A 21,868-nucleotide genomic window follows, 5' to 3' on the forward strand; every position below is an offset into this window, starting at 1 on the left:
AGGCAAGATGAGTGGAATTAACCCTTTTACTCTTTTCTTCCATTGTCTCTCTAGGGCCTGATTGCCAAGAAGTGAAGAATTAGGGGCTGGATCATCTTCGGTACACAATGAAGATTGACTTTGGTTTTTCTGTCCAAGGCGTCACATGTTTGATGAGTTCACTATCTGCCATGCTTTGCTGCCATCCCCATTGCTTCTAAGAAACCACAGTTTGGAGACAGGCCATTGACTCTCCCTCCACCCTTCACTGAAGACAGCTGGGGCCAGCAACGCAAGGCCACAGCAGGAAACCTCAACCTTTGAAAACAAAACCCACCCGCCTTCTGAATCCCTCGCACCATTTCCTCTCCTTCTAGGATAAAGGCCTCTGGATCCTAAGGGATAGCTGAGATCTTTCCTTGGCGAGGAGAACTTGCCTCTCCAGTCAAGTGTTTCCTCTCTTGTGGAGTTAAACGGCTGTAGTGCCTATTACCAGAGCCATCCTCTCTGGTGTGAGTGGCTTTAATCTTGTTTTTCTTGTAAGGTAGAAAAAAAGAAAGCTTCTTTCAAAAATGGGCTTTACCCTCCGCTCTGCCTCTTTCACCCTGAAGCTAAGCTTGGTGCTGGGCTCCTTGCTCAGCCTCTGTCTTGGACTAGAGTTCATGGGGCTCCCCAGCCAGTGGGCCCGTTACCTCCGCTGGGATGCAAGCACAAGGAGTGACCTCAGCTTCCAGCTGAAGACCAACGTCTCAGCTGGGCTGCTTCTCTACTTTGACGATGGCGGTGTCTGTGACTTCCTCTGTTTGTCGCTGGTGGATGGGCGCATTCAGCTCCGGTTCAGCGTGGACTGTGCTGAGGCCACAGTTGTCACGGATAAGCAGGTCAATGACAGCAACCTGCACTTCTTGATGGTTAGCCGCAACCACCTCCGGACTGTTCTTGTGCTGGACGGGGAAGCCAAACCTGGCGAAGTGCGCCCTCAGCGCCAGTACATGAATATTGTCAGCGACCTCTTTGTGGGAGGTGTCCCATCAGACATCCGCCCTGCTGCCTTGACCCTCGACAGTGTCCTGAGTGAGCCACCATTTAAAGGATTTATCTTGGACCTGAAATACGGCAATTCAGAACCCCAACTCTTGGGCCACCAAGGGGTCCGCCTGGACATGGAAGGGCTATGTACAGAGAACCCTTGCGAGAATGGTGGAACTTGCTTTCTCCTCGATGGCGAGCCACAGTGCGATTGCTCAGCCACTGGATACATTGGGAAACTCTGTTCTGAAGGTAAGAGATCATTCATTCTTCTCCTGGGTTTTTGTTGTAACCATATAGCAGTCCAGTGGTCATTGGCCTCATTTATTACTGTCTGTTTTAGGATTTCCAAAGACCTAGTGCTCTTCAGAATGACATACGGGACTCCCATTGTTAGACAGCCATATTAAACCAGAAATCAAAATAGTATAGGAACTGCCAGCATTATAACCTGAGTTTGTATTCATTATATTGCTGCACATTCACAGTTTGGTTATTAAGGATTCTCCTGTGTTCTGTGCTTTTGGCAGAATTGTAGAATTCATTACTCTTACCCACCCCACCATCTGCCTTAAAAAACAATATATATGGACAAATGGTTAGTTAATGGGAAAAGAAACTCCCCTATACCTCCTCTATTTGAGATATGCCGTAATAGTTGCAGCACTGATCTCCTTTATGTGCCCAAGGGAGAATGGAAAAAGTAAGTATATGGGCATTGGGACAGAGATGGCAAAGCTCGAGTGCTTTGTTGAAATGATCCTATCTCCAGTATTTTGAATGACGTTTAGTCGTGCGCGTGCTGATTGATCTGACCAGGCTGAAGGTGATGGAACAGTTCTGGTGGGAGAGATGGATAAAATGCCAAAATATCATTGGCTTTGTTACTTCGAATGCAGTATCGAGGCTCAGTGTTTTGAGATGGGGAAGGACTTTTGCCACCCACCAATTCTGCAACCCTGTTTTTGTCCTGTTCAAATCTTTCACTAATATAGAAGCGCTCAGAGGAAGGAAGCACTCACTACCACTATATGCACCATAACATTTAGCATGAGGAGTTCTGCAACGAGCTCCAAAACATAGGAAACCTAACAATGTATGAAACAAACATCAAGGAAATGATTTAATTGATTGTGCCCTTTTGCCTCTGTTTGTTTTTGGTATTTGAGTTGTTTGATTAGTTTTGGGAAATGGTTCTCTTTCTCTCCACCCACCTCTGACTTCTTCCCTCTTCATGATTTCTGATGAAGGCTCAGCCTTACACTTACTTTGTTACGAGCTGTGACTGTGTATCCTCACTTTGGCGTTGCCGGAGGCTGTGCAAGAAGGAAGGTAAAAGAAGGGGTTCAACACTTCCCTCACCCAGAGACAAATGAAAACACATGCCACAAAAGCTATTCAGGGACCAAGAGGAAATGAGAGCCAAGTGATGAATTTCTCCTTGAGTCGTGCCAGTAAGTTGCTGTCGGGTGAAATAATCCCCATTTCCTTTAGCTGGATGAAGACTCGGATCCAGATGACTTTGGCCGTTTTCTAATAATTTGCCTGCTCGTTACCTTGCACTGCTTGTTTCAGTGCTGGAAGAAATAATTTCTTTGATTCTGGTGTGCAGAAATCATATTTCTGATTTCCCTATTATTATTATTATCATCATCATCATTATTAATGGCTTTACTTTTCAACAGGGTGGCATCAGCATTAATCCAACCCTCGCTTTGGACCATTAACCAATTTTTACACCATTTGCCAACCTTTGGATTTCCGCCTCCTTTTGCAGATGGTCACTGGCTTTTGCTGGGAGCTGATGAGCCCCGATCAATAGCTCCTGTTTTAATAGCTAAATGCAACGTGTACCTTTTTAAATAATGAGTTCTCTTGACAGAGTTCAGGCCATTACTTGGCTATTGATTGATACCTGTGTCTGCAGATGGCAAAACCACAACAAGCTCATTATTCTGTGGATGGGGGGAAAAGATATATAAATAAATACTTAGCAGAACCCCGCTGATAGTGGAGTTCCATTTACAGTATCCCAGATTCATTAATGTGAACAGCAGTTCCAGTTAGTAAACCTCAGTGCACAGTAAAATCTCCTAAATAAATACTTGGAGAAATTTTGCAAAGTGCATGACATGTACAGGTGACCGGTTCAGTCAGAGACCATTTGGAGACTAGTGCAGTCAGTTTTGAAAAACAACAACAACTTTGGGTCATAACTGTGCATGGTAGTGATCTGTTGAATGTGACATAAAAGCCACTACAGGAGCTATAGTGGAAGATAGTGCAAGTTTGGTGCTCATTTCCGAGTTTTTTGCTTCCAGAAATAATTCGTTTGCAAATAATATGGAAATAAGTGCTGAATGTTCACTGTATTCCACTATCTCCTAATATAGTTCTGGAACTGGATATAATGGAACTGGATAGAATGTGGAAATTAACAGTTAGGGAAATTGGATTTGAACATATGTGTATGATGGTGTGTGTGTTTGCAAACACAGGTTTATCTTCACTTGACCATGTTTTATATTTACGCATACATTCCCATGCATATGTAACATGTGTGTTTGTGATGTCTGGTTTGGCCCCCTTTATCCCTGTCAGAATTCGACTATCCCCAAATATCACCTCATTCAACCCCAGTGCATTGCATAGTATGATTTTAATTTGGGTAGGCCTGTCACATAAACTGTAACCACAGCAGGCATGGGGGTCTTGTATCTCCTGCCAGTTCAGTTCGCAGAAGAGGGGTTTCCAGTTTGCACGGTTTTAAGGAGATGCACTTCCCAAGCCACACATCTGGCCCTGAGACATTATTTGGGTTTTGCAGGTGGAGCTGAATGGAAATTCTGTTAAGCGCTTGTGTCGAACTCCTCTGGTGGCAGCAGAACCGTGGAGGCAGCATTGCTGCCAGCTTCACAAAGGGACCTCTCAAAAGCCTCTTGCCTCCCACAGGGGCTGTTTCTAAACGCAGCCTGAATAGGGGCCTGATTGCACCTCTTTCCTTGATTACAGAGCAAGATTTCCTGGGGATGCTGCCTCCTGAATGACAGAGAAGCTTGCCACTCTGTAATTATCACACTTTTAACTGCAGAGTGAACAGATTTCTCAGAACCCTCCCCCCCTTTAAAAAATACAGGTTACTGTAGGGCTTACCTTCCACCTGAGCCTTTGGCTTGGCCATGGCTTCCTGTTCCAGATGGGTTTGGATGGCAGCTGCTTGCTTCTCTCTTGCAGGCATGCAGTGCCCTGTTGCCACCTCCCCTCAGTTTCACGACACTAATAACCACTTTGGCATTTTTCCAGGAGCCTGATGGCTGCTCTTAATTTGCATACATTTTGTAATCAAAAAACAAATGAACATGACCATAATATTTGCCTCCACTTGCATCTTCCTTGATGAGTGAATATAAATTGCTTGTTGTTAAGAATTCGCCACTGGTAAACAGCCACTGCATTTGTCTGCTTCTTGCCCTGTTGTTAGAGGTTGAGGGCAGACCAATGTCTTCCCCTTCTGGTTGTGATTTGAACAGCTTGGACTTAATTCTCCTGTGGAAAATGGCACTTAAGAATGTTCCTAGTAACCCAGGACTGTACAGTAAATGGAAGCAGGGTGACATAGGCCCTTCAGAGCAATATCAATTATTTTGATCCATGGTGCTGTTTTTTTGTGTGCATCACTTAGGGACGATTCAAACAACCACTTCCTTGTTGTTGTTGTTTTAAATGAGATGGTGACATTATTGTCTAAATGGTCCCAGCTCCCAGTTTAGCAGATGGCTGCAAATGAGAAATGGGGAGCTGAGCAAATGAGAAATGGGGAGCTCTGTGACTGCATCAGCCCAATAATTTTCCACCTGGGGTGGCAAAACATCATCATGGATGTTGGGTGGAGGAAGGCCATAGAACACTTGTATGAACCAGCTCCAATTAAACCCCTTTTATACTTCCATTCATTCTTCCTAGAGCAAATTTATTTTGCACATTTTGAGGCTGTTTTCCAATCATGTCTTAATTTGATGGTGATCCAGATGGTCACCAGAGAAACAAGACAAACTAATTAATGGCTGCAAAGTGCTTCCAGGCTGCACAGTGCAGCATAAGCACAGTTTGTTGTCATTAATAATAATAGTAAATATCAGAGAGGAAGGAGATCTGCAGCCTTTCAGTCTGGTCCTGAAAGTTGTTCTAATTTACAGCTGATAATTTATGAGGATATAGCACCCTCTCTTAAAACAAAATAGCATGCATTTTGTCTTAGGTGCAAAGTGTGCAGCAATGGAAGGAGATGAGGGGAGAAATCCCACACTGAGAAGGGAGAGACTACATGGCCAGTAGAAACAGCATGTTCCTGAGAAGTTACTTTGCTGGGTCTTACATGTGTGATAGATTTGGAGGGTGTTTTACCATCCTAGTCTGTTTGCAAAGTTCAGAGCATATTCTATCTTGAACTCTGGACAGGTTTCTCTGTTATATGAGCAATGTTAGGCACTATCATCCATCATACTAGTAAATGATTGTGGACTTCAGATGAACTGTTCCATGGCATGCTTGCTGTGTGGGCAAGAGATCGCCTTTCTTATGTCACTGGTGAAGATGACTCAAAGGGTTGGTATGCATCTCATCCTTATGATTCTTTGTGTTGGGAAACTCACCCTAGGGCTGAGAAACCGGAGGTGTGATGCAGAGAAGGAAATGCATTCTTCAGATTCATGGCATTCATCTTGCTTCCCACTTACGCTGTGGATCTCAGTGTCTTGGCTGGCAGAAAATGCAGTTTCTAAACTTCTGGGAAGGTAGTTTAAAAAATGATATTTCATCAGGGATTCTGGTGAGCAGTGGGAACCTCACAATTTATAGCACTGTAAGTATCTCATAGAAGAGACTGAGGATGAACAATCCCTAAAGCATCCAAGAGAAGACCTACACTTCACCTCTGTTCCAACACTACATTGTCCAGGGAAAAGGTGACTATGCGTCCTGTGATATTACTGATGATCTTTCTTCTGAGTCAGTCCGCCATCTCCCTTTCTGCTCTTGCCTTTTGGTGTTGGCCATCCCTTTGGTCATGACTGATAACCCCGCTGGAGGAAACCAGTAGGGTTTTTAGAGTTCTGCTGCTGTCCGGTGACAGCAACATGGGCTAGAGTGGAATTGCACTGTCCTCCCACAATCCTTCATTGCAGACACATCCACTCCATTCGTAGAAGTGCTTCATGTTTGGGAACTGCCTGAGGCATCAGATTGGGCTATGAATGGGAAGGGAAATATGCTGAGATGGAGGGAGTAGAGGTTTTAATATGGTTTTTAAGGAATAGCAAATGGAGATGTTCTGTGGAGCATTTGAACTGGCTCTGCTTGCCATGTGATTTGATTGTTTAAAAGATCCTAATACAACCTGTTGTGTTTCCTGCTTTATTTTTTTATGTGCATCTTGCTGTAGGCACTTGGAGTACAAACACAGAAGAGCAGTGTATAAATAAATTATTATCAACAGCCCCAGTGAAGACCTGTTTAAGACAACTGTATACCAGCATAATAAAAGCACTTTGTGCAGTAACTTAAAAAAAAAGTCCTCATGAGAATTGATTAGCATTTGCTACAGTAGAACCATGTCAATGACCTTTGTTCTTTGGTTGTGGCTGATAGGAGTTGGAATCCATTAATACCTTGATGATGCGCCATTGACTACACCTGTTGTAGTTCAACTTACATGATCTTGAGGATGGGAAGGTCAGATGGGCCTCATCTATCAAAGGAGCTGTTGGAGCCATTGCCATTGCCATGGCAGGGAAGTTTTGCCTGGTGTGTGTGTGTGTATGTGATCAGAATTGCGGTCCTGGAATGCCTACCTACAGAAACTGAGTAGTTGTGTTTGACTCCTGAAGTGCCTGTACTCAATTTATCAAGAAATGCATGCTTATATTTCTTTGCCTCTTCTTTTGAAATATTGATCATAGTTTTCAGGTTATTGTTCAGTGCTTTCAACACTTAAAATTCCCTCAGTTACTTTTTGGCAATTCCACAAGTTCCTATATTCCGCCTCCCCACTACTTTCTTCTTGGCAACATAATTTCAAACATTTCCTTAGTCTATTTTAGTCCATTATTCTACTTTGTACTGTTATTTATGCCTATTGAATCAGATGAGACATCTTTCCCCTCCTAAACCAGGTTTGTTCTCCTTCATTTTGAGGATTATGTGAGCACCTTTCTTTGCTCTTTTGATTTCAGTCAGTTTTGAAATACAAATCTTACTTTAAGCTAGATTTATTCCCTTTCTGTCCCTGCCCCCTTTCTTATGTGTAACAATATAACTTTTTTAATACTTGTGTTTTGTGAAATTCTGTCCGTCTCCCTAAAACTGAATGGATCAGGACTTGAAAACAAACAATCTAAAGCAACCCTCTCCAACTTGATGCCCTGCAGACTTTTTGGGCTCCCAACTCATAACAGCCTCAGCCAGAATAGTCAATAGTCAGGAGTGATGGGAGTTGTAATCCAAAATATCTGGAAGGCACCAGGCTAATGGGGAAGGCTGGGCTAAGGCTATGAAGATGAAGAAATTCAAAGAGGGTTAAGGTGTGGAGTTGGCACACTGATTGCATTTCTTGGCTATCTATGCCAATTTCTCTGCTCTCCTGCCCTCCTTATCCATTTACTGAGAGAGGCTATGCTTCCTTCCAGGCTAAATTAAAAATTCAGGAACCGAGGGTTTGATGAATGATCAGGTCAACACAGGCAGCTTTTGTTTTGCTTCACTTATTCAAACCAACAAATAGCACAAGCCAGGCCTAGCTTAGTCACTCCATTCCATTTTTTTTTAAAGGAAAAACTGATCAATAAACCTAAACAAAAAAGATTATATTGATATATGGCTGTCTTCTCAAATCTCACAAAGTGAGCAAGATGCAGTTGGTACACAGATGCAGATGCTACATGCTCTCACCAACCTCTAGTGCCCTCTAGAGATTTTGAACTACAAATCACATCCATCCCAGGCAGCAGAACTGTAGCCCAAAATATTTTTTGGGTGGGGAAGATGTAGTGATGGCCACCAACTTCAAAGGCTTTAAAAGAGGGTTCGACAAATTCACTGAGGATATCAATGGCTACTAGCTATGGGTGGCTGTGTCTTGCCTTCAGTATCAGAGGAGATGCACAGCTGAATTACATGTAAGTTAAGAAAATGCTGTTGCACTCATGTGCTGCTTGAGGGCTTCCCATAGCATCTGGTTAGCCACTGTGAGAACAAGATGCTGGGCTAGATGTGTCTTTGATCTCGCTCAGCAGGGCTTTTACATTCTAATTTGAAAAGCACCAGGTAGGTGAAGAAACCCCACTTGTTACCCCCCAGGATGACAAGGAAGCATTTGTGAGCACTCTTTGAGTTTGGTCCATCAACCAGCTACAAATCTACCTAACAGTTACCTCATCAAGTCCACATTTTACCAGCTTTTCCACAAGATTATCATGGAGGACTGGTTTTCTAAACCACAGAGGCTTGCTGATCAGAAGGTTGGCGGTTCGAATCCCTATGATGGGGTGAGCTCCTATTGCTCTGTCCCAGCTCCTGCCAACCTAGCAGTTCGAAAGCACGTCAAAGTGCCAATAGATAAACAGGTACCACTCCGGCGGGAAGGTAAATGGCATTTCCATGCGCTGCTCTGGTTCGCCAGAGGCGGCTTAGTCATGCTGGCCACATGACCTAGAAGCTGTAGGCCGGCTTCCTTGGCCAATAAAGCGAGATGAGCTCTGCAACCCCAGAGTCGTCCATATTTGTACCTAATGGTCAGGGGTCCCTTTACCTTTAAGCAATTATAGGGCAGTTATGATCATGAAGAATTCACCTTTGGTTGGAGAAATGTCTTGAGTGAGCAGACTTTTTTGGGGGGGGGCTATTCCATATGAGCGCTCACCCCAACTTGTTCAATGACTTTTTCAGAGGGCCTTATTCTTAAATGGATCTTGTTCTTAAAACCAGCTGTCATTTGTATTAAGCAGAGGCTGTCACTGTCTGTCATGTCACAAATTAAAAGGACAATTTCCCGTAAAGTAAAATACTTCCCCCCGCAATGCACTCATTTGCCCCACACTGCCTTCAGGGTTGCCTAGAAGAGAACCTTGGTGTCCAGAGAAGTTTCTTAAAGCTAAGCCTTGGTATCCTTGGTTTCAATTCAAAGCAGCTTGGAATGAAAGTGAAGTATGATGATCTGCATGTACATACACCTGAAAAGTGTTATTTTCTGCTGTTCGAGAATGGCTTGATTTCCCCCCCGAAGTAGCAATTCATTCCACATCTTGGTAATCTTGGACTCTGGACAAATAAATGGATGGGCAATATGGACTGTATATAACAAGCCTTTGACAGGTCTCTCCCTGTCATTGCACCCAAGATTGCACCCTCATTTTCTGTAATAGCTTAGTAACCAGACCCTGCTGAGGTGAGATGTGTACCTGAGATTTCTGCTTGCCACCATTGTTAAACCTAGTTACATGTATAATGGAGGCTTGTAGGAAATGAAGTCGTTACTCTAAATGGCCCAAGGGAACATAGAGTGACCGGCCAGGAGCTATATAGTTATTGTGAGGTCACAGTCACACACACTGTTTTCTTTAAACAGTCATATTAAAGTGCCTGTTCTTTGTTTGAATGCCAGTCAGCTCAAAACCTGTTGAGAAAACTAAGCTCATTGCACAGGGGGAAAGCATTTGCTTGCCTCCCCCTATTTTAGATGTGGTTGAAGTAATGTTGACCTGAAGCTTTCAGCCCTGATTTGTTTTTGTTTTGCATTTTTGGAATGCCAGGCTTGAAGATTTGTGTGTGTGTGTGTGAGAGAGAGATCTTCAAGGGTTGGGTTTATTTCTTTAATTTCTTTTTCTTTTTTTGCAAAGGGAGGGGGGTGCTTACTGTAATAAATACAGGGCAGCAGAGGTTAGCATTAGTCTTCCTTTTAATAGTTAGACACTGTTCTTAACTGATAATGGCCCATATTGTTTCTAGGCAAATTCTTGGTTTTAAAAAAAGGAAATATGGCGGCTCGCAGTGACCAAATTTTTGTAATAGTTAAAAGGAAGACTGATGCAACCTTTGTGGGAAATTGCAGCCAAATATAACTAGCAAGCTTAGGGCTAGTTAATGCACGAATGGGTTAAAACCACAGAATTTTATTGCTAGACTCAGTTAGGTCGTGCCCCCTCACCTTTGGTGAATGAGGAAGTGAAGTTTCTTTGTTCACTCTTTTTCATCTTGTCACGATGACCAGGAAACATGTCTGGGCTTGGTACTGCTTCAAGTCCAGACCACATGCACAGAAATACGTTTCTGTGTTTTTTAGCCCAATAATTTTGTACCTGTGTTCTTCTTGCTGCAGCATGAATAACACATGAATCTGATCTTTGATAGTTGTAAGTAAAGCATTTAAATTTACTAACGGTGTTGTCTATACATTGTGAGAGGGGTAGAAATGGGGAAGCATTGTTAGCAGACTAAATAGGATATTAAAAGGGTCTAGCAGCCTGTATTCCTAAGGCTTCACTGTTGCTGAACTTTTAAGCCCTGCTGGAGCTCTCTTACTGGAGACTGTGTTTATCTCTGTGCTTTGAATCTAGGGATCCAGCCAAGTCCATGTAATTACCCTATATGGGTTATCTACATATATTTTATTCCCCCAACAAACTTCTGGTATGCCATATCTAGTATGGCAAGGTCCTCTTTAAACAAATGGAGTAAGAAATGTATCCAACTTCCCCATGTATCCAGCTCCCCCAAAGTTGCAGACAGTGCCTCCCTGGCATTTGCAGGAAATGACCATGAAAAATGTGCTATTGCTCAACCTTAATATGAAGTAATGGCTACATGTAGAGTCCTTTGTGCATATATGATCTTTGCTCCCCATTTTTTAGAACTAAGGATCGAACATAAGAATATAAGATAAGAATACATGCATGCATATACATTATATAGAATCAGAGATGGAAGGGACCCTAAGGATTATCTAGTCCAACCCCCTGCAATGCAGCAATATGCAGCTATCTCATACAGGGATCAAACCTGCAACCTCGGCATTATCAGCACCACACTCTAACCAACTGAGCTATCCAGGTGTTGCATTATATAGAATGCATGGTGACAGGAGTGGGAAGTTTATGATCCTGAAACCCCACTATATTTTGAGTTAACTCAGCTTTGCAAATGTGTAGCTATGTCTCCAGAGTCTGCTGCTTAAAATGGTTGAGAACTATTCTTTTGGTCTCTAGGGCTAGATTAATGGCAGATGTCACACGGACCTGTAACTTGCTTCTGTTGTGCTAATGCTGGTCAACAAACTTGTTATCTTGCTCTCCAAGTTTTTAACAGCTTAGCTGAGGCCATATCATGAGAAGTCCATATATATCACTGTGCACTTGATTATATGTTTATAATCTTCTTCCTATTAAACAGTTTGGGGGTAAAATACTCCTGGGTTTACCTGGGAATTCACGGGTAATGAGCCCCTTCTTAAAATCCTGCCAGGTTGCTGCAATTGTTAAAGGGCCTTTTAAATTTAACAATAGCTCTTGTATCAGAGTTTGTGAGAGATCCAGGTTCCTGTGCTTCTCCTTTTACACTTTTGGAAGAGTGGAATATGTTGTTTCAGGTGAATTTCTCCCTGTCACACAGGTGGGCAAAGGATTATTCCCTACTCTTTGCTGGTGGCAGCCCTGATCTTCAGGCTTGTTAATTCTGATGTGCTTTGAAATATATAAAAAAAGATTTAACAACATGCACCAGCAGAAAACAAAGCAGACAAATGGAAATTGATTTAAGATATAATTAAAATCAAATGACATTTTGTGTTCCATCGTGGAGAGGATGGTATACTAAAAATTACCTCCCTGTGTGAATATTTAACTAGCTGCTGACTTGTGTTGCTCCCCCTCAACAATCGTCTTGACATTGGCAAGAGTTGATGAATAATTTTGAGCCATTTGTGACATGTAGGAGTGAAAGGAAGGAAATGTGCTCCCTCCCCACTATTATATTTATTTTGCTATTCCATATTTTCTCTGTACTTTGCCACCACAGAGAGAACTGGCTGTTCTGCTGAAGGACTTGGATGAAGAGAATGAAAACTGGGAACAAATAAAGAAGATGGTTAAATTGACAACTTAAGATGTAAATTATGGTTCTTGTCACAGGGAAACATTTCCCCTCAGTCTACTCAGCTGTGCCCACCCCCATTTCAGGAGAGAGCTGGGAAAAACCCCTTGCTTCAGTAATTCTGACAAATTCATATTTGCTCCAAAAATAGCAAATTGAAATATTTCCATGAAGTCAGATGTTTTGCTGTGCATTCCCTCAGGATGGGATGGAGCTGCCTAGTCTCTCATTTTGTTCCAGGAGTTGGTGTTAACAATGGCCTGCTTCCCATCTCGCCCACTTCCCTTCATTTCTAAAGCTGAATGCCTCCCCTCTGCTTTTCTGTACATTTCCTAGTAAGAGATGCCTGCTAGCTGTTGAACTAATGTTAGGCAGTGTGATGGGAACAAAATAAATCCAAACAGGAATTTAATGATTATGGGCATGAAGTTTTCTGTAGAGCTCTGCCCAAATATTGTCCAGTTGTGCTGGTTTCTACCTGAAAATAGAATTTGGGTGGTGTAGAAATTTCTCCAGGGGAGGGGAAAATGTTTTGCAATGTTTTACCTTTTTAAAAAGCTTGTTTGGCATCATTGTTTTCTCTTGCTGGTGCTATTGCTTCTTCCATCCCTGGAGCAAGTCACGTAGGTAATCTCATGCAGTCAGGGGTTCCATGGTGAAGAGGTTGACATCATAATGTTATGCAGCCAGTCAGATTTAGCTGCATGATGACATCACTGAGGGCCAGAGAGGGCAGTTGAGCATATAGTGAAATATGGGCAGTGTGGATGACTAAGAGCAGCTGGGGGGAAAGGAGCTAAGAATAGGAAGTGTTTGTCAGGGCCAGGGAAAACATTGGCAAGAGAATACATAGTTTTGGTTCAAGTCTAGTTTAATTTCACTCCATATTAAGGATGTATAAGAAGCTTCTTGTAATTTCCCCCCAAAGTGCTGTAGTATGCTCTCCCATAATAGAAAATGCTTTACATTTCTTTGTTCATCTGGTCTGTGAGCCAGACATTTTTGGACTTCACCTCCCACCATCCCAGACAAAATTGGCCATGGTGGCTGGAGCTGATGGAAATTGGAGTCCAACAACATCTGGAGGACACTATGTTGACCACTGCTGGTTTATACCTATAGTGGGAAGTACTGATCTTACCAAGGCCAGCTGTTGAAGCCATGCCAGAACTGTGACTGGAATTCAAGTTTCCTAGGTCTAAGTCCATCCTTTTGCGATCTGGACTGCATTGACAATGATGTGAACTGAACTGTTTCTCTTAAGACGCATATTTTAAAAAAATCCCCCTCTTTGCCCCCAGAGTTATATGGATTAAAAATATATAGGTTTCCAGCAGAAGCATTACTGCCACCACAGGGGTGATTGCTCTCGTTCTCGAATCCTGGTTGCAGGTTTCCCACAGGCAACTGGTTGGCCCCAGAGACCAGGATGATGGACTGGATGGGCCACTGATCTGATCTAACAGGTTCTTCTTATGTTCTTTCTTTCCATGATTAGCGTAGCTAGATTTTCATTCGAGTTTCCCATATAGGACTGGAGATGCCCCAGCTAACCCCATGAACTTCTGATTCTTCAGTGCTGGGGCCAAATTAAATGGAGTTCTATGAGGGTGAATTTGTGCATGTTTAAACAATAGGAGCTCTTGGCATACTGCTAAGTATGAGGAAGAAAGAGCTAGTGGCTGTTGAACACTTTCCTGTTCATAGGAGCCAACTCCTAGCAGCCAAGGTCCATTCAACCCTCCCAATAAAATATTTGAGGGCCCCACCCTAAGTTCATGGACATTGCCATTCAAATGGTGCATGTGTGTGTCTTGTGATCAATTATGCACAGTGGGGCTTACTTCCCCAACAGTATTTTATTCAAGTTGGCAACCCTGTTCCTGTTCCATTGTTTTCCAGCTCAAAATTGTGCTCTCTGTTTTGTTTTTCTCCCAACAAAGGAAAAAGATACAGGGCCCCCATATATTTTCTTCTGCTGGTATGGAAGCAGCTTGTGCGTGGCATGGCAGCCCTGTACCATTTTTACAGGAAAGAAGCAATCAGTGCTGGCTTGCTCTTTCTCCAATCTTGATTTGGGCCTCCAAGGCTGCTTTTCAGTTTAAAAAAAAACACGAATTGGAAGTAAGAGCCACTGAGCACAAGTGTCGCATCAAGTTGTGCCCTCCCTTTATAGCTCTTAAGAATGAGCGAAAATGCAAATTCTAATCCATCAGCAGAAAGTTCTTGCCAGTAGACAGAATTGCACAAATCATACGTAGCATTGTTTCAAATGCCCTAATTAGCATCCAGCAGTTTTGACTGATAGAAGTGCATTTGTCTGGAAAGGATGATCATACTGTAGAAAAAGAGAAAGAGTGTGCGTCATATTTATGTATGACCATTAACATTCCCATAGTTTTTAAACTGGGTGGACAGATCTTGTATCAGCATCTGGAATCGTCCCCCGCCTGCCCCCCCCCACTACTGTGTTTTGCTGCCTCCAGTGCTGGCCGTTGGATCACAGCATAACTTCCAGATCCCTCTCTGCCGCTGAGGTAAAAAGTGTCCTTCCATTGTGATGTTCCTCATTACGTCTTGACCCTGACCCCTAATGCCGAAAAATGGCAGGCTGATCTAAGGAAGAGGAGGAGGGTGATGACAGGATGATGTGACGAGAAGGCAAAACTGTCAGAACAATCCCAGCTGGCCACAGAAAAAGCCTCTTGGTTGTGACTGGCAAGGCCGGCTTTCGCGTGCCAGCCATGGGAGGTGAAAATATCTCTCTCTGAGGCAGGGGGTTAGAAAGGGGGGGGGAGGGGCTTAGAAAACAAAACATAACATACAAAGAAAGCATATATTTCCCCAGTTCCCTGGATCTGATTTACCAGTTCCTTAAAGGAGTGAAAGCATGCCATTCAGATGGCTTACTGCATTCAGGGCTGGCCCAAGACATTTTGCTACCTGAGGCTTCTTCCACCATACCTGAGGGTGGTTTAGAAGCACATATAGCTCTGTCTGTATGGGATATACTATACCTCTCTGTCTTCCAGCAGAGGGAAACAACTGCAGGGCTCAGGAGGGCTCCTCCCCATAGCTCCCAGAATCTGCTTAAGGCAGCAGCCTTGCTTTGCCTAATGCCAGTTTTCATGTAACAGGGCTGCAGTATGCAGGCAGGAGATCAGATGGCCCTCAAAGAACCATTACAAGATTGGAAAATGACCTTGATAGGTGAGTTCAACAGTATTCTGATTTAAGCAGTGGCCAGCTAGATGCTGCTGGGTGATGAAATGGCTGCCAATAATGATGGCATGGCAACAACAATGACCACAGTTATGCAAAGGATGTACAGAATCCTGCTTGATCTTCCTCATCTAGAGAAATCATTGATTGGACCTAGGGAAGCAGGATTCTGCTCCCACTGTCTCTGCCCAATCATTCTAACACACACACACACACACACACACACACACACACACACGTTTGCCTGTGTTGCTGTTGATGTGTGCCTCTGAGTCAATGGAACAACATCCAGTTTTAACCAGGCTGGTGTGTGTGTTTGGAGCCCTTTTTAGGATCCCCCAGGAGCCCTGTGGGGGCAAATGACTGGCTCTGTTCACTCCTATTTTCATTGATTGGCTTACCCCAAATTCCCAGATGAGGAAGTGAGTGTTGCCAACTGAACAGTCTATCTTTTACTATAGCTTAGTTACACTTAAGGAGTCTTAATCCATTTTTTGCTTGACTCAGGGGGCACACGACTGCAGAGCATACAGACCTCTGTTTTAATAATTCACAGCCTGCCTCTAAGCACTCCATCAGCACAATTTAGTGGAGCTTTCACTAGCAAAGTGCTGTGAAGATTTGAACATGTTTTCCATGCATAGAAAAGTATTCTAGCCCCATGTTTCATGTAATGGGGTCCCATGTTGGGTCCCTATGTGGCAGATTATATAAATTGAGGCTCTTGCTGTCACTGCTGAACATTTATGGCCATCTTTACATTATACTCCCTGTATGGAGAGAGTAGTGTCTTACCTGTGACCCGCTGTATGTTGTTGGCTTTCTCCAACCACCAAAACCAGTATAGGGATGGGGACTGAAGGCTGTCACCTCACTCAACAAGTCATTCCCCAGGGAAAGTGCTACAATAGAAAAGTCCTAGCCCTAGATGACACCAACTTTCCCCCCTGAGGGTTTTGGAGCAGGACCTCATATAAAGATCAGAGCATGTGCAGAGGAAACATCTGGAAATAGGCAGCACCCAGGTACCTAGGTTAAGAGAGTCTTTTAATGTTAAACAAGCACATTGAATTGAGCCTGGAGACTAATCAAGCCAGCACAAATTGTGCAGAGCCAGAGTGATAAACGCAGAGTGCAAGCATTTTTAAAATCTTTCCTCAGGTAAGCATATCTAACTCCCACCACAGGAGGGTCTGTGAGAATCAATAATTTTTTTTACACAATTCGTAGTGTACTGAACTGACTTAGTATACTGAACAAACTAGATTAAGTTTGATAGGACCTGTTTGGTTTGGGCAGATCCACCTGGAAAATGGAAGATCAGGGAATAAGGTGTGTTCCACACATTACTAGAAATGGTCAATGAGCTGCTGTTGGCAGAAAGTAAGTAATCACATTGTTTACCTTCCTCACATGATTCATGGTGAGGGAGCAGCTACATCCTGTAGCAGCACTGCCATAAATTGGACCTACGGGTCACATTGTCACGGTCTGGGACATAGGTGGCAACAGTCCAGACCTGACACACTGGGACCAAGGTATGGATGGTAACAATGGTAGCAGTTAAATGGAGGACGGAAACTCAATGAGGCTGGAACACAGGAACAGAAACTGGAACAGGAGAAGGAACTGGAGCAAGGACAGGAGCACCAAAGCAGGAACAGGGACTGGCAGCAACAGGGTATAAACCATGTTGCTGTGGCAAAAAACCAGGGGAAAAGGCTGACCTTATATGCCCCTCTTGGGTTTGCCTCCTGGCTTTGCACATCTGATCTGGCCATACCTGCCAGGCTGCCCGCAACTCCCCCAAGACAAACACAGCAAGGGTCTTCTTCTGCAACTTCTCACTGTGCTCAGGGCCTGGCCCCTGCAAATACTCATGGTACTCACTTTTCCAGTGCATTTTGTAATTGGTAAAGATACCCAAGTACGAACCACAAATGTGCTACATAAGTTATGATTTGTACAGTTTGTATAAATTGGCTGTTTTCTCCTGCACATGGTGCTTTCCTAGTTAATCATTTCTTCTCTGTCTTAATTTAACTTCTGTATTTTATTGAATACATTTCTGTCCAGGCTTTCTGCCCAGTTGTAGGTCTTCCAGGCAGCTCTACAGAAGTCGCCATTTATTTCCTAATCAAATTACACAATTTTATTGTACGAATCTAAATTTTATGGAAAGTGACAGGCAGGGAGAAGGAACCTTTTCCATGGTATATTCTTTGTAGGAAGAGGCAAGAAAAGATGGGTAAGCTGTGATTATTAGTGAGTGATATTCATTGGCCTGAAGCTTAGAGGCATGAGTGCTCAGAGGACCTCAGTAGAATGAGTATTGAGATCCCAGCTTTGATCTCTGAGACCACATTGCCCAGAGCTCACCTGTCACTAAAGTCTTCTTCAAATGTTCTGAACTCTTACATTGTGTTCATCTGTGACTGGAGGTGCCGGAGTAGATAGAAATTCAGTTTTTCTAAAATTGTGGGGAGTAGATGTGTGGCAAAACAGCATTCTTCCTACATCTCAGTTTGAGTTGCAGAGTTGGTGCTCATTACCCTTTAGGGCACCTTTTGATGAGTCTTCTTTTCTGTAAAGATAAATTACCAAATGGTCCTGGCTGAATCCCTCAGGAAACAAACTGCCTAGTTTTGAGTTCTTCTAAATAAATGGCTATAATGTGTGTGGGGGCATTTGGGAGCAGAGATAGGCAGTGATAGCTTCCTCCCTTCTTTCTTTGGGCTTCTGCCTCCATCCAGCTCACGTTGTTCAGAAATTAAGGGCATTATGTGCTACTAATAAAATGATGATGATGCTACTTCTGGGTAGACTATCAAGAGTACTGGGATAATAAAATGATGCTGTGTAAAGTCCTGAGCTAAAAGTCACTATTTGCATGCGTGCATTCATGCAATGCTGTGCAATGTCTTCCCTCTGGAGCAGTTCCCCCAAACCTGGTAACAATTGGCCATGTTGCCTAGAGATGATTGGAGTTATTGACACCTGGAGGGTATCAAGTTGGGGAAGGCTGCTTTAGAAGGTTTCTCCTCTTCCCTTGCCACTACCCACCATTTAAATGGTTGCATCTCTTCCTGGGGTATATGTATCAGGAATATGCACCATCTGTGATGGGTAGAAACCATCGCTCTCCAAGGCACCAGTGTGGCCTCTGCCACCCCTCTCTGCAGGCCCCTCAGGGTTGGAGCTTTCCTTAGCAAGGATTCTGAGAAGTGGGACTTCCCACTCTTGGTTCTTATGAAAATGCCTAGGTGGCATAATTTAGAAAGCAGCAGAATGATAAATCCTCTCTCATGCAAAACTAGGTTGGCAGCAGAGGGAGGGAGGAGAGATTTCAGCCTTGCAATCCCCCGTTCCCCCTCCTTCCACACTTAGCCTCACATCCCCTCTGGGTGAGGCTGGACGGGAGTAGACAGCCCTGACAGTCATCTGGTGGGATTGAAGGGTCTTCGCTCCATGCCACCTCCCTCCCCAAGCTACGGCACTTCCTCTCCAGCTCCAGCTGTGCTTCTCCAGATTACTCTAGGGGAGTATTAGCATCCTTTAATAACTCTGGCAGACTTACCAAGGGATTTGTTTTATTAATTTGAAGGCTGGGTACAGCAAATAGGTTAGAGCTCTAGCCAATTCACGGACTTTACCAGATCTTCCTTTGCTTAATCATCACTTCTGCGCTTCTCAAACTCACCCTCTCTCAGCTCTGCTCTTTGTACGACTATTTACCTCCAGAGTGTTCAGTGTTATGCAGTGCATGGCAGAATTGCACAGCGGTCTCTCCCGCAGGAGCTCAGCTAAGAGTCACTTCATGGCTTGCCGTGTGTTCCCAATCCTGGCCTTTGTTGCAACAGCATTTCACCGTTAGCAGGAGCGCAACCTGCCCATACATTAGCATTCCTCCAAGATGGGGTGGAGAGAGTGAAGGATAAGCAGCACACTATGCAATACAGCCTGCCAATTGAAACATCTAGTTGTGGTCTTATGCTGGCTACAGGCAGTGTACACTTGACGTTTTATTCTAGAATCAATGGAGACAGATAGCTCAGTTGGTTAGAACATGGTGCTGATAACACCAAGGTTGCAGGTCCGATCGCTGTATAGGACAGCTGCATATTCCTGCATTGCAGGTGGTTGGACTAGATGATCCTCAGGGTCCCTTTCAGCTCTACAGTTCTTTGGTACTTGTAGTCCACACATACTATCTAGATATATTGCATTTTTGTGCGTGCCTGAAAAGCTTCCTAAGAGACTGGTTTCATTCTGAAAACGAAATTGAATATGGATTCTGCATTAACCCACAGTGCGTCCATTTGAGAACAGATCATTTATTTATTTTACTTGTTAAATTTGTATACCACCCTTCATCCAAAGATCTCAGGGCAATTCAGAACATTAGAATACAATATAAAAATACAAAATGCGTAATAAAAGCAAAAACAAAACAAAACAATCACCCCACCCCCTCACCCAAACACATTTAAAAGGTTATATAGGATGTTAATCAGCCAAAGGCCTGGGTTGCTGTTTTTATTTTTACTGTATTTTAATATTTTGTTGGAAGCCGCCCAGAGTGGCTGGAGATGTCCAGCCAGATGGGCGGGGTATAAATATATTATTATTGTTTTATATATTGATTTTATTCTGTGAACTGCCCTGAGACCACTGGGCATAGGGTGGTGTATAATTTCCATAAATAATAATAATAAAAATTTGCCTGGCACCAAAAGGTGTATAATGAAGTCACCAGCTGTATCTCCCTGGGCATTATTACAATTTATTTCCTGCCTTCCAAAGTGAGTTACAGCAAATAAAATAGTCTAAAACAACTTAAAATTACAAATATAAGGCGAGTCCTAAAAATATACAGGTGTATATATACTCAGGTGTCCAAAGTGAAGAGGCGCAACTTCAGCTTTCACCGAAAGCTGTATATTGAAGGTGCCAGATGCACCTTTGTGAGAAGGCAGTTCTGCAACTGGCACTGGGGTGTGTTTGCATCCATACCTGCATAATGATGCTGTGATCGCTGTCACCACTTTCTTCTTCATCTGTGGTGTATCCCTTAATCAAGGGGAGGGTTTTCAAATGTCTATCAAGTAACCACACCCACCCTTGTGGACGGCAGCATCTAGAATCAACAGCATGTTGAGGATGACCATGAAAAATTCAGGGTCGTGAAAAGCTATGTTTGGTTTTTATAAACGAGTAAGTTTGTCCTCAGCCACAGTTTAGATGTGATAGCGTGGGGTATTATTACAGGTTCCATACCTTTTACACTCCAAAATGGTGAGTGTGCAGAGTCAGCCAGGAACTAAGGGTACAACTAGATATGAGGCAGGAGATCTCTGATTAAGATTTGTAATGTATGCTTTAAAGAAAGAAAGAAAAAGAAAGAAAGAAATATTAGGGGAGATGGAACCGGATCAGATCAGAATCGTTGTCCTGCTGGAAATGCCCCCATACTGGTTTCCCAAATAATAATGGCATGCCAAACTCCTATTTTTCCCTGTGGGGAAAACATACAAGTTCCAGCTACCTATATGCCACAAGTTCCAGACAGTGTGATTTGTGCCCATTGAGACTGGTAGGACAGAAGGCAGGACGGGCAACAGTAGATAGAACCAATGACATTTGTTCCCATCATCCTCCCTGCTGAGTTCTTCAAGGGCAACACTGAGACCAAGGGGGAGGAAGCTGACAGACAGTGCTAACCCCTGTACTGGTTGTAGGTGAGGAGGCAGGGCATGTGAAGGCTGGCTTAAGACAGGCTGAGGTTGATGGAGCAGTGCCCCATTTGCCCTAATACAGCAGCCTCCATTGGTTTGAGGTGCAAAAATTCATTTCATGTAGTCAGGCTGGGTAGTGCCCTGGCCGAGTTGCAGTGAGGCGAAAGAAGAAGAGCAAGGATGGGAACCTCTACTAAATGTTTGTCAAGAGGAAGGTTGCCGAATTCGCAACAGGATGTCTGGGTGTGCCTTCTGAATAGAAAAACTTTCCCTTTGTTTCACAACCTTTCTTCTCTCCCTTCCCCCCTTACGTCTATTATTTGAGACGTTTCCCATCAAAACCTACAAAGGGTGAAAGTAATCCAAGACCCACCTAGGTAGGTGTAGCTAAAGAGATCAAGTGGCCTAGTAATTGGAGAGGAAGCCTTTCACTACTAGGTCAACAGCTCCCTTTCATCCTGGGTGGTTCCCATCTGACGGCTGTTCAGAAACCTGGAGTAGGGGATTCTCTGTCTGGTTACCGGTAGACAGGTGTCCAGAGAATGCCAGGGAGAATGGAGCTGACTTATACCATGAAAGCGGGCTGACTGCCCCTCCTTTAGAAGTGGGGCTCTCCTGTGTTGCTCAGTGTCCAGAGGGTTGGCATCTAACATAGGCTTCCCCTGTCCCAGATGCTGTCTAGTCTGTAGAAGTTCAACAAAGGCCTCTCTGCCCTCCCCTCTCTCCCGGATTGTCAGCACAGCACCTTTCATCAGCGACAAAGC

General features: G+C 43.7%; 1 protein-coding gene and 2 long non-coding RNA genes across 31 annotated transcripts in view; 1 reads left to right on the forward strand and 2 right to left on the reverse strand.

Annotated features, from left to right (window-relative positions):
- NRXN3 (neurexin 3) overlaps positions 1–21,868 on the forward strand; it is a 1,187,696-nt gene that overhangs the window by 74,069 nt on the left and 1,091,759 nt on the right. For all 28 annotated transcript variants that reach the window (XR_014512831.1, XR_014512832.1, XR_014512833.1 and 25 more), the window contains exon 2: positions 55–1,260. Coding sequence is in view for 25 of the 28 variants with exons in the window: in XM_083447320.1 (XP_083303446.1) it covers positions 552–1,260 (709 nt within the window). In the remaining 3 variants the exon portion in view is untranslated. The remainder of the gene's footprint in view (positions 1–54; positions 1,261–21,868) is intronic.
- Positions 11,975–15,357, reverse strand: LOC310681397. The gene is made up of 3 exons (XR_014513244.1): positions 15,165–15,357; positions 12,694–12,863; positions 11,975–12,119 (listed from the first exon to the last, which is right to left on the reverse strand). It is a non-coding gene; the product is annotated as an uncharacterized lncRNA (long non-coding RNA).
- Positions 17,449–20,909, reverse strand: LOC310681458. Of its 2 annotated transcripts, XR_014513313.1 has the most exons (4): positions 20,647–20,909; positions 20,383–20,506; positions 19,105–19,396; positions 17,449–17,953 (listed from the first exon to the last, which is right to left on the reverse strand). It is a non-coding gene; the product is annotated as an uncharacterized lncRNA (long non-coding RNA). The 2 variants fall into 2 exon arrangements; XR_014513312.1 differs by lacking the exon at positions 19,105–19,396.

The sequence above is a fragment of the Podarcis tiliguerta genome, assembly GCF_965153285.1.
Source record: "Podarcis tiliguerta genome assembly, chromosome: 1".
Lineage (NCBI taxonomy): Eukaryota > Metazoa > Chordata > Lepidosauria > Squamata > Lacertidae > Podarcis > Podarcis tiliguerta.